The 12,683-nt window shown below is 38.5% G+C and overlaps 1 protein-coding gene across 16 annotated transcripts in view; it reads right to left on the bottom strand.

Annotated features, from left to right (window-relative positions):
* The window catches only part of ASPH (aspartate beta-hydroxylase), a 114,438-nt gene that overhangs the window by 42,842 nt on the left and 58,913 nt on the right, over positions 1-12,683 (bottom strand). For all 16 annotated transcript variants that reach the window (XM_038175366.2, XM_038175370.2, XM_038175360.2 and 13 more), the window contains one exon: positions 10,892-10,933. In XM_038175366.2, the coding sequence (XP_038031294.2) occupies positions 10,892-10,933 (42 nt within the window). The remainder of the gene's footprint in view (positions 1-10,891; positions 10,934-12,683) is intronic.

The raw sequence follows: 12,683 nt of genomic DNA, 5'->3' as shown, positions 1-12,683 counted from the left end.
GTTCCCCTGACTATACGGTCTAGGGAGCTTCCAGCAGGACATCACAACCATTCGGTTCCTGTTCTCTAAGTATGAGGCTGTACATACAAGAAATAATGCAAAACAACATTAAAAAGTCAATTCCCATGGCATGAATCAAAATCTTTTATCTAAAACTAGACCATTGCACAGAAATTGTGCATTCAGTAAGAGAGGACAGCTGTTTGTCAGCTTTTTAACTTTCAGCATTCATGGAAAGACATGCAGTCATTTGGTCTTTCTCAAACATAAACACGGTAAAAGTGAGGTTCCTATGAGGCAATGGAAAGAAGCTTTCCCACTCACTGAGAAACTAACTGCCTGTACTTTTCCGCAATGCCTCAGTTTACAAGAAGATGAGACAAAGTGAGTGTAAACTCTTACAAGTCTCTTGCAAAAGAAGTAAGACATCTTTCCCCTGATGTCCAATTTTAGTGACACATTGGAAGAATCTTTTTGTCACCCTCCATTACCAAGAAGCATTATTTTCCCATTTTCAGTACAATTTTGCATCAACTCTAAACCAGCAGGAGATCAATGTGAAAAGCTGGAATGGAGCTGTTAACATAAATATTATTCAGCTGCTAGGCACTAGTATAACACAACAAACATTATATAATGAGCAAATATTTTCGTCTACCCATTCTACTCCTATGTTAAAGGATTCACCTGGGAGCTTTCAGTATAACCATCAAGCATTCCTCTATATTAAACAGATAGCCTATCTCCCTACAGGGGTATTTTAATAAATTATACATCACCTCCTTCTAATGTAATAAACTTTTAGCAGATGTGACCCAATATATTAAATCCATTGTTACAAAGAAATAAACTTATCTGTTTTCAGAGGAAAAAAAAGTAGTTATTTTCCCCATGATTTACACATTTCACAATATATATGAAGAAACACACAATCACACAACTGCTAGGGTGATTGATAGTCCAAATTTGTTTGAGCAATGAAGTGGTAATAATTCTTTTATATATCATACTATGGTCTTGCAGGAATAATACTGAGGATTTTCAGTAATGGCCTTGGATGCAAGGATACACTTTCTACCTAGGATTGCTGTCATACGATTGCTCAGGTCTCCCTCAGAGAAAGGAGCTTCCACTGTTAAACCAGCAAGACAGGAAGAAGCCTCACAAGAAATCACAATGAATTCTTCCTAATAGAGAATAAACTATGGCCAGTGATGACAAGCAATACGATTATCTCCCTTCTGTATTAAGGCAAGGGAAAGAAGCAAAGCAAAGCAAAGCAAAACAAAACAAAAATCAACAGAAATTAGATGGAAAATATTTTGGAAATAATAAACATAATAATTTACAATGTTATCAAATGAATGATAAAGAAATAGCTATTTTATGTACCGATTTTGGCATATGAAAGCTAAAAATATATGATATGGCTTATGTTTTAAATTGAAAGGCTCTTTGTCATCACCAAAAGCAGTTGCAGCCTTTTTCTACAAAGGACACAGAAACACTCTTCTCATCCTAAGCCAAAACATTCTACCAGCTAGCTACTAGGAAGAAAATTAACTCTGTCCTAACTAAAACCAGGACAAATAAAAATGCACTTCTCTAAGACCACAAGTCAGCAAGAGAAAAATAAGGAAAAGGTAACTAAATGATTAAAGGAGATCGAATCACTTCCTTTCAAAGAATTGTTCAAGATATTTTGTTTAGTTGTCTAGGGTAAAGGCAGGGAGCAACTTTTTACATTTGTGCAAGCAAGAACAACACATTGCTCATGCTCTTCAAGTATCTTTTCCCCTAAACTCTGTTGCCTCAGATTGCTGTTACTGACCAACCACCTGTACTACTGTTGTTCTGTCTCAGCTGCATACTTCAGAAAAATGATTAGGGCTATAACGAGCCAGAAGAATGACCCAAGGAATGATGAATGTAAGTGACAAAGCCTCTCTCCTGTCACATAATGTCGCGTGTGCCCCACACCAAAAGGTGCTACTAGAACAGACGTGACCCTTTGCAAGAAACACTTCACCTGTTTCTACACGTAATACAGCACTGTGATTATATCTACAATTTACATCCTGAGCAAGAAGCAATACAAGCTCTGCAGCAGTACCTGATGGCATAACTCTTTGTACTCTCACTAAAACTTCATTCCTTTAGTTATTACTTGATGGATGATGTCACCAACGCAGTGACAGCTTCAAGTTTAGGCAACTAAATTTAGGTTTCTCTATGTAGTAGAACCTGTAAAAACCTTGTCATTATAGTTAATAGAGCCTGAAAAATTAGTTCAGCATAATGTAAATACCTACTATGTAGTTAGCTGAAGGCTCCACTGACTGCATACATGTAGATGACCATTACATATAACACAGTTTAGCCACCATCTGTACATGTGTGTCCTAATTTGGAACTGAAGCCCATCCTATCTGTTCTCCACACTTTGGAAGTCAGTAGTGTGAACAATGAAAGAATCAGGAAATGATTCATCCATTTATTTCAGTACCTGATCTCACAGAAAGCTTCAGTGCTCAGAAGGAATAGTATCACAGGAAAACCTGCTCAGGTCTAAATACCTGGACTGGAATATGTCCTTCACTTTGAGACGGGTGTAGGTGTAGCAGCAAATGGACTAGGATAATGAAATTTAGTGACCAAAATCAAACGTATCTTCATTGATGGCATGTGTATGTTTGAACTAGTACTTTTAGTTAATGCTAAACACTCTTGGGGAAAGAAAACATACACCTTCTGCAGTATACTCTTTTTCATTTAATCAATCAGAAAAAAAGATCAAAGAAATCTGAAAAAAAAAATTGTCTTGTAAGGCTACTGAATCATTTCCTTTAAAGTTTCCAAAATTAATTTTTAGAAAGGCATTTCCAAAATGAGTTTTCTGGATGGAAAACTGCATCTCAATGATATAACTTCAGAAAAGCTTTTAATGATTAAGAACAGTGCCTTATGATGGAAAGCAATCTCAATTGCAGGTGCTATTATTAACTGTCTCTGGGAAAAACAAAACAAAAAGCAATAACATTACAAATATCAAGTTCTGTAAGCCTTCATCTGAAGCAGATTAATCTTTTCCTCTTCCGCAATTGTCCAGACAAATAGCATCAGACATATCATTTTGCAACTTTGATTTTATTCACAGAATGTAGTGGCTCTACTCAGCTGAGCTCCACTATGATTGCTCTCAGTCCCCCTCCTCCAAGGGAAAGGGGAAGAAAAGAGGATCGAAAGGTTTTAAGGGTTGAGATAAGGACAGGGAGATTGCTCAACAAATATCATCACAGGTGAAACAGACTCAGCATAGGGAGATAAATGTAATTTATTACCTATTGCTAACAAGATAGGGAAGTGAGAAACTAAAAGCAAACCAAAAACATCTTCCCCCCAAGCACCCTTTTCCACCTCCTCCTCCCAAGCAGTGCAGGGGAATGGGGACTGCAGCCCGGGGCCTGCTCCTGCGGGGGCTCTCCATGGGCCGCAGCCTCCTCCAGGCCACCTCCACCTGCTCCACCGGGGGCTCCTCCATGGGCTGCAGCGTGGAGATCTGCTCCATGTGGGACCCATGGGCTGCAGGGGGACAGCCTGCTCCACCAGGGGCCTCTCCATAGGCCATAGGGGAACTGCTGCCATGTGCCTGGAGCACATACCTAACACGGGGCCTCTCACAAAGGCCACTCCTAGAATTCTTTTCTAGAATTTCTAGACAGACGTCTTCAAATGAGTGCATGGTTCTGTATAACTGAACAGAACACAAGGCTTGAAATTGGCATAAAATGCCAGGTAATTTAATTATGTCAGCATGGTAAGTGCACACAAACCAATATAATTACAGGAAGTAACATGGAATAACATATGAGAAAAGTGATGACTAGTACATGGCAAAGAAAAAAGATCACATCTGGCCCTATGTCCAAAGAAATATAAAACTGGTAGAAATATATCAGAAATAACGTAATACTTTTGTAATGGATTAAATGAATCCTTTCTAGGCTCCACAAAGAGGAAGGTAAGTCAGCTCTCCATTTCACACTTTTGCCTGAATCACAAAGCAATTAGTTGCGCTAAGGAAACCCTCATTCTCTTAAAAGAGTGAACACTGCTGACCTGATTGGTTAGAGATCAGCCTAACATCTCAAAACAATTGATACTTTATTTGCCAGAATTGGACAAAAATATTGAAAACTATCATCATCACCTTTCATATTTAACTTTTTTTTTTAATCCTGAAGATACACCATGCATGTGGCATTTTAACAGAGCAAGTTCCTTTTAAGTCGAATTCTAATTGCCCACACCGTAAAGACTTCAACTAGTTGTTTTCTGAAAAGATCATTTAAAGGATGACTTACTTCTAGCATAACACGTAACATGAATTGCTCTGACCTTACTGACTTATTCTGAGCATGATCTGAGTTTTGATCCTGAGCAAAGATACTGCAAGTAAGTGGGAGATAATATCATGCTGCTATTAAAAGTCCCGGAATAATTAGTGGTTATCTCTACTTTAAAAAAAAACAGTATGCTACATTCAAATACTTAAATCACCTCTCACCCCTGTACCTTCTAAAAAAAAAAAAAGGTCAGGATGAGATATTTCAGAATAAAATTAGATAATTATAAAAAGATAGATGTGTCAAGGAACAGGACACTACAAACAGTAGTAGTGAGCTTGTTAGCTAATGTAAAACAGTGGCTGGGAAAAAATCTCACCTGAGACTAGCTCACTCTATTCCATTCATTATTGCTGCCCCTTTCCCTTCTTCCATCTTTTGCTCTCAGCACTATTTCTCTTTCACTGCTTGCTTTCTTTTGTTCAGAGCCTAGGAAAAGGGGTAAAGTGGTAGGGCAGGCTTATCTGCTGCACTGAAGCTTGGTGCCTGGGACCTATCCTGAACACTGGAAAAGGTTACTGACACCTTGGTTGGTGTAACTTAGATATGGGAGAAAAAGGGAGTTTTCCACATAGGCTAAACTGTCTTGCCCTGAAGTTTGGAAATGGATGCTGTAGGATTCATAGTCAATGGAGAGAGAGAGTAGCTTTCTCTGTGAGTAAGAGTGTCCTTACTAACATTTCTTCTTAAACATGTCTTCTAATTAAATTTCTAGTTCCTTAGAAATAGTGAGACGAAGTCACAATTTCTCCGGGGATGTAGGTAGCAAATATGATGACAGATAGACTCTGCTTCCTATTTAACAAACCCCGTCAAGTGGATTTCAGTTGCTATCATTGGATTTATTGTTTTCCTATTGTCATTGTACTGTTCAAGGGGAATTCCCAGTGGCTTCCTCCATGTTGCATCTGCTACTGTTGGCACACAAAACAGAAAGCAGCTAGGACTCTGCTTGTAGTTAAATACCTTCTTAAGGCCTAAAGACTCAAGATAAACGATGGTTTTCACTCCCACCTTGAGGGCACACTGTCCCCAGTTTTGCAATTGAAAACTGCACCAGAATAGTCCTGCTGCATAATGGTATGTTGTACCTACACCAGTGGCTAAGATTTACTTGCAACTTTTAAATAAAAAAAAATTACAACCTGTATAGTTATAACTGTATAATGATAGCTACTTATTTCTTTCCCAGATTGACAAAAGCAGGTATGTGGGGGATGCCAATGCTAAATATAATCTGAAATTAAAACCTCTCCACATGATGCAGTCACACAGTCATTTGTAGCAAAGGCTACTTATACCAGTTCACAATCTTAAATTTTCAAAATCTAAGAAAGCAATTTCCAGAGGAGGTAAGGTTTCCTTTCCTAAACAAACTCATATCCCTGCTGTAACATATATTTTGTAATAACTCTATTGGCAACTTGTGAATGGGCATTTTACAAGGAAATGATTAATCATCACACCCTGCTGAAGTCACGCCCTGCTGAAGTTTTTCGATGATTTTTGTGACATTCTGTTTTACTAATAACCGTCTTCTCCCCCCAGATATTCGTATCTTCCCAGTCCAAGTTACGAAGTTTCAGTTATGGGCTGAAAAATATACCTATATTAGTAGGCCCATTGCTTTTACCTAAAATTCAAAATTTGCTTACACAGTTGTCTTCCTTCCTCATGTTTGTCCCATGTCATTAGACAAATTAGTTTTTGCAGTTGTGCTGTCTCTCAGTGGGCACTGGAATGAGAATTTGATGATGATGAAAAACTTCTGCCATTGCTCAGTTGCTTGGGAAGCTCATTAGGTGAGTTACAGATAGCAAAAGCGATCGCCTTGTTTTATGGGCTTCTATAAAGGAAAACTTGGAAGGTATAAAACTCAGTAAATGCATCTCGACAATTTAAAGACAGTAGCACTACAATAATTAAAAGATCTCTCTAAACTGTGCTAGTAGAACAGGAAAAACCTCTGTAATCAACTTATCTGGGGAAGCAATCAGACCATTAAAAAAAATGAGGCATTTTAGGGACTAATAAAGCCATGAAATCTAATGACTATAATAAATCTTTAGCTGCAGTTATTTCAGAACAATATCCCTTGCAGTAAAAAGTATTCTACAGGGTGTTCTGTCTGAAATTACTGTCGGTTACTTAATGTTGATCATAAGGAACAATTGCAGAATGATAATTTTATTTTTGGCATGTGTTTTCACTATTCTCTTCTCCCTTTCACCATAAAGTCTTTTGGCTTCATTCACAGGCTACAATCAAGCATCCCTTTGACAAGACCAGATTTTATTTATTTTTTATTGATTTTCCATACAAAAGTACACACTCATTTTCTAGTGTCATATAAATTTTGTTCAACATAGTGTTTGCAGCTCTTTTGGACTTTGAGAACTGCACTTCAATCAAACGCAACATCCTGCCAACAGCTTATATTTAATGTAGGCTATAATTAAATATCTAGGTAAATAAATAGAGCTCCCTTAAAAACAGAGCTTGCTCGTATGGAACTCAGCTTACCTAGCCTGAAGTGACCATGCTGGAGGTGAGTTAAATGTGTGAGTTAAATGTACAGCCAGTGAAGGTATGGTTAAGGTTGTTAATGGAGTTTATGGTATAATTCATCTTACTCTACAGCAAAAACCTACATTTAGCAAGAAGAATAGCTCCTTATACCCTACAAGTCATACAGGTGAGATTTCTACTGGTATCAGTGGAATCCTACTTATCCTGTTCAAAGGTTTAACCTAGAGTAAACTGAACAGACTGTTAACCCTGGTATCAGAATGACACTTGCAGGGCTGCTTGTGGAATGACATTGTCTTAAGCCTCGTTTATGTATGCTCTGTCCCTGATGTAACACAGCTTGGTGCTCCAACCAGATGGCATTTATTTTCACTTTTATGTTTAATCAGTTTTGAAAAGTGAAAATTATATTTATAATTACATATACTGATGTTCAGTGTATGAAAGAAACAGATTCACCACAGTAAACAACTGTTCCAGTTTTGATATCCATGTATCAATACATGCCAATACAAGCCAAAGCAGAACATTGAAGCTCCTTCTTAATTTTTAATTTTTGCCAGCCTATGTGATCAAATACAACTAAAAAGACATCATATGGAAAGATGTCCTATGGATATGGTATATATGCCCTGAGTTGTACTACCTGTGAAATGTTTTAAAGAATTATTTTTCAGATGCACCAGCCCTTTCGATTCCTTGACAAAATATAAAGTCTGATGATATTCTTATGGATGTAACAGACATAACAAAGTAATAGTACACTACATATGAGTTTTTGTTTGGCTGGCTGCTTGTTTCTTTAGAGGAGCTTCCAGAGGAGCTTCAGTTAACACAGAAATTAGAAGGCAAAGTTGATTTTAAATATCTATTATGTTCTGCTGGAAGAAAGCCTAGAAAAAAACAAACATTTATCTCTAAGATAGCAACAAATAAGTATGAATTCCTTATTCTGGATAATGGATTTTTCTTTCTTGTCAGACATACTTATGTAAAAGTATCAGCTCTCTCACAATATACATTTTTTAAAGATATTAAGTAACTACACCATATTCATGTTTCTGCAATTCAGTAGTGCAGAACCAAACTTTTTCCTTGGATGTGTAATGTTGCTTGCCTCCAGAAAATCTACTCTGGCAGATACATAACAAATTAAAGTCCTAACAGACCAATAGCAAAAAGATATCTTGGTTTTGTCTGCTCTAAAGGGCACTATGTGAGAAAAATCTATTTAAAAAGTTGCTACTTGTCTTTCAAGCTGTTGTGTCTGTAGAGGAACCACTGTATTTCAACAACTTTTACAAGTGTGTTTAAACAATGCAAATGTGATTAAATTTGATACCTGTTCTGTTCTTACTCCTATTAAAAAAGCAAGCAAACAAGCTAAAAATTATAATGTCCCTGCTCCCCCCCCCCCAAAAAAAAAAAAATATTTTTTTACTTGTGAATGCTTCTCATTCATAAGGGACAACTATTACTTGTCTAATTATTGTACTGTTCAAGCAGCTCAATGAAGCTAGCACAATGGTTTTTTTTTCCTACTATCAACTGTGGTAAGGTATCTCCTGCCACCAAACCTAGCCTTCTGTAATTGGAAACGGGGATATAACAGCGCTGCTTCACAAATAAACCAGCTGATGGTACGTTTCTTTTTCAAATGCAATGCTTGCATTCAGCATATTTAATATTTCAATATAATGTTTATATGGCTTGCCAGAAGTCTGTATTTAAAATGCAAATACACAAAACACACCATCAAAAGAACACAGAAGTAGTATTCCTAAGTACTCAAATATAATGGACACTGAGAAAAAGTGAGAAAGAAGAATGAAAAAGAATCACAAAATCACAGAATTTCTAGGTTGGAAGAGACCTCAAGATCATCGAGTCCAACCTCTGACCTAACACTAACAGTCCCCACTAAACCATATCCCTAAGCTCTACATCTAAACGTCTTTTGAAGACTTCCAGGGATGGTGACTCCACCACCTCCCTGGGCAGCCCATTCCAATGCCTAACAACCCTTTCGGTAAAGAAGTTCTTCCTAATATCCAACCTAAAGCTCCCCTGGTGCAACTTTAGCCCATTCCCCCTCGTCCTGTCACCAGGCATGTGGGAGAATAGACCAACCCCCACCTCACTACAGCCTCCTTTAAGGTACCTGTAGAGAGCGATAAGGTCGCCTCTGAGCCTCCCTTTCTCCAGGCTGAACAAGCCCAGCTCCCTCAGCCGCTCCTCGTAGGACTTGTTCTCCAGACCCCTCACCAGCTTCGTCGCCCTTCTCTGGACTCGCTCAAGCACCTCAATGTCCTTCCTGTACCAAGGGGCCCAAAACTGAACACAGTACTTGAGGTGCAGCCTCACCAGAGCTGAGTACAGGGGGACGATCACTTCCCTAGCCCTGCTGGCCACACTGCTTCTTATACAAGCCAGGATGCTGTTGGCCTTCTTGGCCACCTGAGCACACTGCTGGCTCATATTCAGCCAACTATCAACCAATATTCCCAGGTCCTTCTCTGCCAGGCAGCTTTCCAACCACTCATCTCCCAGCCTGTAGCTCTGCTTGGGGTTGTTCCGCCCCAGGTGCAGGACCCGGCACTTGGCCTTGTTGAACTTCATGCAGTTGACCTCAGCCCATCGCTGCAGCCTATCCAGATCCTCCTGCAGAGCCTTCCTACCCTCGAGCAGATTGACACACGCACCTAACTTGGTGTCATCTGCAAACTTACTGAGGGTGCACTCAATGCCCTCATCCAGATCAATGAAGATATTAAAGAGGACTGGCCCCAGCACCGAGCCCTGGGGAATGCCACCAGTGACCGGCCTCCAACTGGATTTGACTCAATTCACCATGACTCTTTGGGCCCAGCTATCCAGCCAGTTTCTAACCCAACGAAGCATGAGCCAGTCCAAGCCAAGAGCAGCCAGAGCAAGGGGAGGATGAAAAGGAGCAAGAGGAGGATGAAAAAGGACACCAGCAGTCACTGACACCCTTTACCTCCCCCCTAGAAGTAAAAGAGGAGCTACCTATGGCAGGCACTAGGCCTTCCGAGTGAAAAGGATGCACACACAGACGCTGAGGTTTTTATCTGTGATCAGTTGCAACGATACAGCAAGGGAGACATACAAAATTTGTTCTGAATGACACAGACTCTGCAAAGCAGCGACAGGGAATGCACAGGGCCAACACCAACGTCAACGTAGGAAGACAAGTCTCTCAGTACTCAGCACCACTCACTTTTCCACCAAACCTGCCTCTGTATGTTCTCTGGATGTTCTTACCTAACCCATACTGGGTATCACTGAAGCAGATTGATTTCAGTGCTATCTGCTGTTTTTATAAAGCACCTACAAGTTCTCTCAGCCAGTGTTTTGTGAGTGAGGATGGATATAACTTCCCTACACCACAGCTGCATCTGTTTAGACCTACAATTTATCAACCAGTAATGCAGGTAAAACTCAAGTTACATGCCGATACACTGGAGCTATTAAGTGTTGTTATCCACAGGTTGCCTCTACTCTCCTCAGAACACGAGGCTCGCCAGGTGCTGCACAAGCTTAGCTATCCTGCTCCCAGCTGAGGGCAGCTCACAGCACTGAACAGGGCTTACAGGTTCTGACAGCCCCAGCTGCCTCTCACCCTGAGATTCCCGAACTGTGTGGTGACGCTACGACCCCTGCAACATCACACAGGGAGCACGACATTGAAGCCTTTTAGTTCTGAAACAGCTGAAGTTTTTAACAGCAGCCTGCAACTGTGTAAGAGGGGAATGATTTACTGTCAAGTTTTTGACTATTTACAAAAACAGTTGCACACTGCACATTTACTCAATTCCTGCTTATCTGTGGAAGATATACAAGAACTAAGTTTCGCTACTATTTAACCTAATTTAAATCAGTTCTCCCAGAAAACACAAATTCCAGAAGTGTAGAATGTTACTTTTAGATTTACTTACCTTTTTCTGTTTTGTCTTGTTCAGTCTCTTTTTCACCTTTTCCTAGAATATTAAAAATATAATTCCATTGAAGTGAATTTATGTTAACAGTTTAGGATAAGAAAGTTAAAATAAAATTACAGTTTAGACTCAAAATATGATTGTGCTAACTGGACTTGTTTCTTCTTTAATTTTATTTTAAAACCAAGCATAGTTCACTGTCTGAACTATGGTTACATAGAAGGTCTTTCTCTGCAGATGCTTCACATATTGCATAATTATTTCTGTCACAAACTTTCCCCTTTAGCTAGTTGGAAGATTTAAGTGAAACACACTGCAATACAAGCTATGTTGTTAAAAAAAAAAAAAAAAAGTAGTTCATTAATTACAAACTCCTGGGAATATGGGAATACTATCTTTATATATATATGTACACATTTGATTAAAAAGTAAAAAACATTCATACAGATCAGGAACGTAAGCCTTATTCAGAAATGACTTCAGCACTTGGAAATTCTTGACTTACTTTTTAACATTTAAAATAAACCAAATGTTTTGTGAACAGCTGAATGCATGAGCAAATGTTAACTAAGCACTACTGTAGCAAAAAACATACAAATAGTTGTATCAAAATCATGCATCTAGAAGGTACATTCAGAAACAAGTTTTTCTTTTCTTCTTTTACTGTACTCCTACCACATTTTAATCCTAATATACTCTATAATACTTAAAAAAGAGAGTTAGCTTTTTATTTCTTCCTCCTGTCTTCAAGGAAATTTCTGTCCACCTCTTTACTACAGGCAGACAACTGCTGCTCCTGGATGTGCATACAGTACACCTTAATTTTACATTCAGCACAAGGCATAATGAGGATTAACTTCATTTGATACAAGAAATTAAATAGGGTGACTTTGAAAGTCATTCACCTCTTCAATTACTTCATGAAATCCAGATAGTCAATTAAATTGAAAGAAAATGAAAAAAAAGTGAGTTACATACCATGAAATAATTGGGAGGATATTATTACTCTAATAGGATAGTAATGAAAGCACTGTTCAGGACTTGCTAAAAAATGTTTTTTACACACACAGCAAGGAATGAGATGTATCCGTCAGTATGGCATCAGAAATATTGGTTTTTAAAAAGAGCAATAACACAGCTCCAGATGAGAGAGAATAGTATTCATATTGTTTTGAGTTGATAAAATAATAGCAAGTAGCATAAACACATTACAGGATAATAAACCATGATAGATCATGCTACTTAACCACCCAGTTTCCTGGGTCACTCAGTGACCCTCTTCTACCCATCTCTGACATTTCCATTATTTCTGCAAGTTCTGTTATATCACAGCAAGAACAAAGTATGAGTTTATCACTCTAAAACCTACTCCTGTCTCCCATTTCTGGACCACTTTATTATTGAAGCTCACACATTATGTATTGTTGTCTATATTTATGTATCAGGATCATTTCTCCAAATTCTCCTAGATTTCTTCCAATATGTATTCTGCTAAATTAACTGCCATCAGTTTCAATAAAGCCTCTCCAATCATCTTTTTGTACTCCAGATTTTCCTTCTAAGTAGCTGCTTTTGAAATTCAACACAACTTGAACTTGTTAGTTCTGGAGATCTTTTTCCTCAGTTCTTACCATGCCGAACTAAGAATTTGCTTCAGCATCGGCTACAACGCATATTGCTTTGTTCTCTCCACACTGATCTCTGCCTTACTTTGATGGTGCAAATCATTTCAACTATGCCATTTCTGATAAAGGTTTAAAAATGTGCTTCATCTCAAAGACAGGGATATAAT

Source organism: Anas platyrhynchos, chromosome 2, assembly GCF_047663525.1.
Source record: "Anas platyrhynchos isolate ZD024472 breed Pekin duck chromosome 2, IASCAAS_PekinDuck_T2T, whole genome shotgun sequence".
Lineage (NCBI taxonomy): Eukaryota > Metazoa > Chordata > Aves > Anseriformes > Anatidae > Anas > Anas platyrhynchos.
The sequence above is the reverse complement of the archived record's forward strand: the minus strand, read 5'-3'. Positions and strand labels throughout refer to the sequence as shown.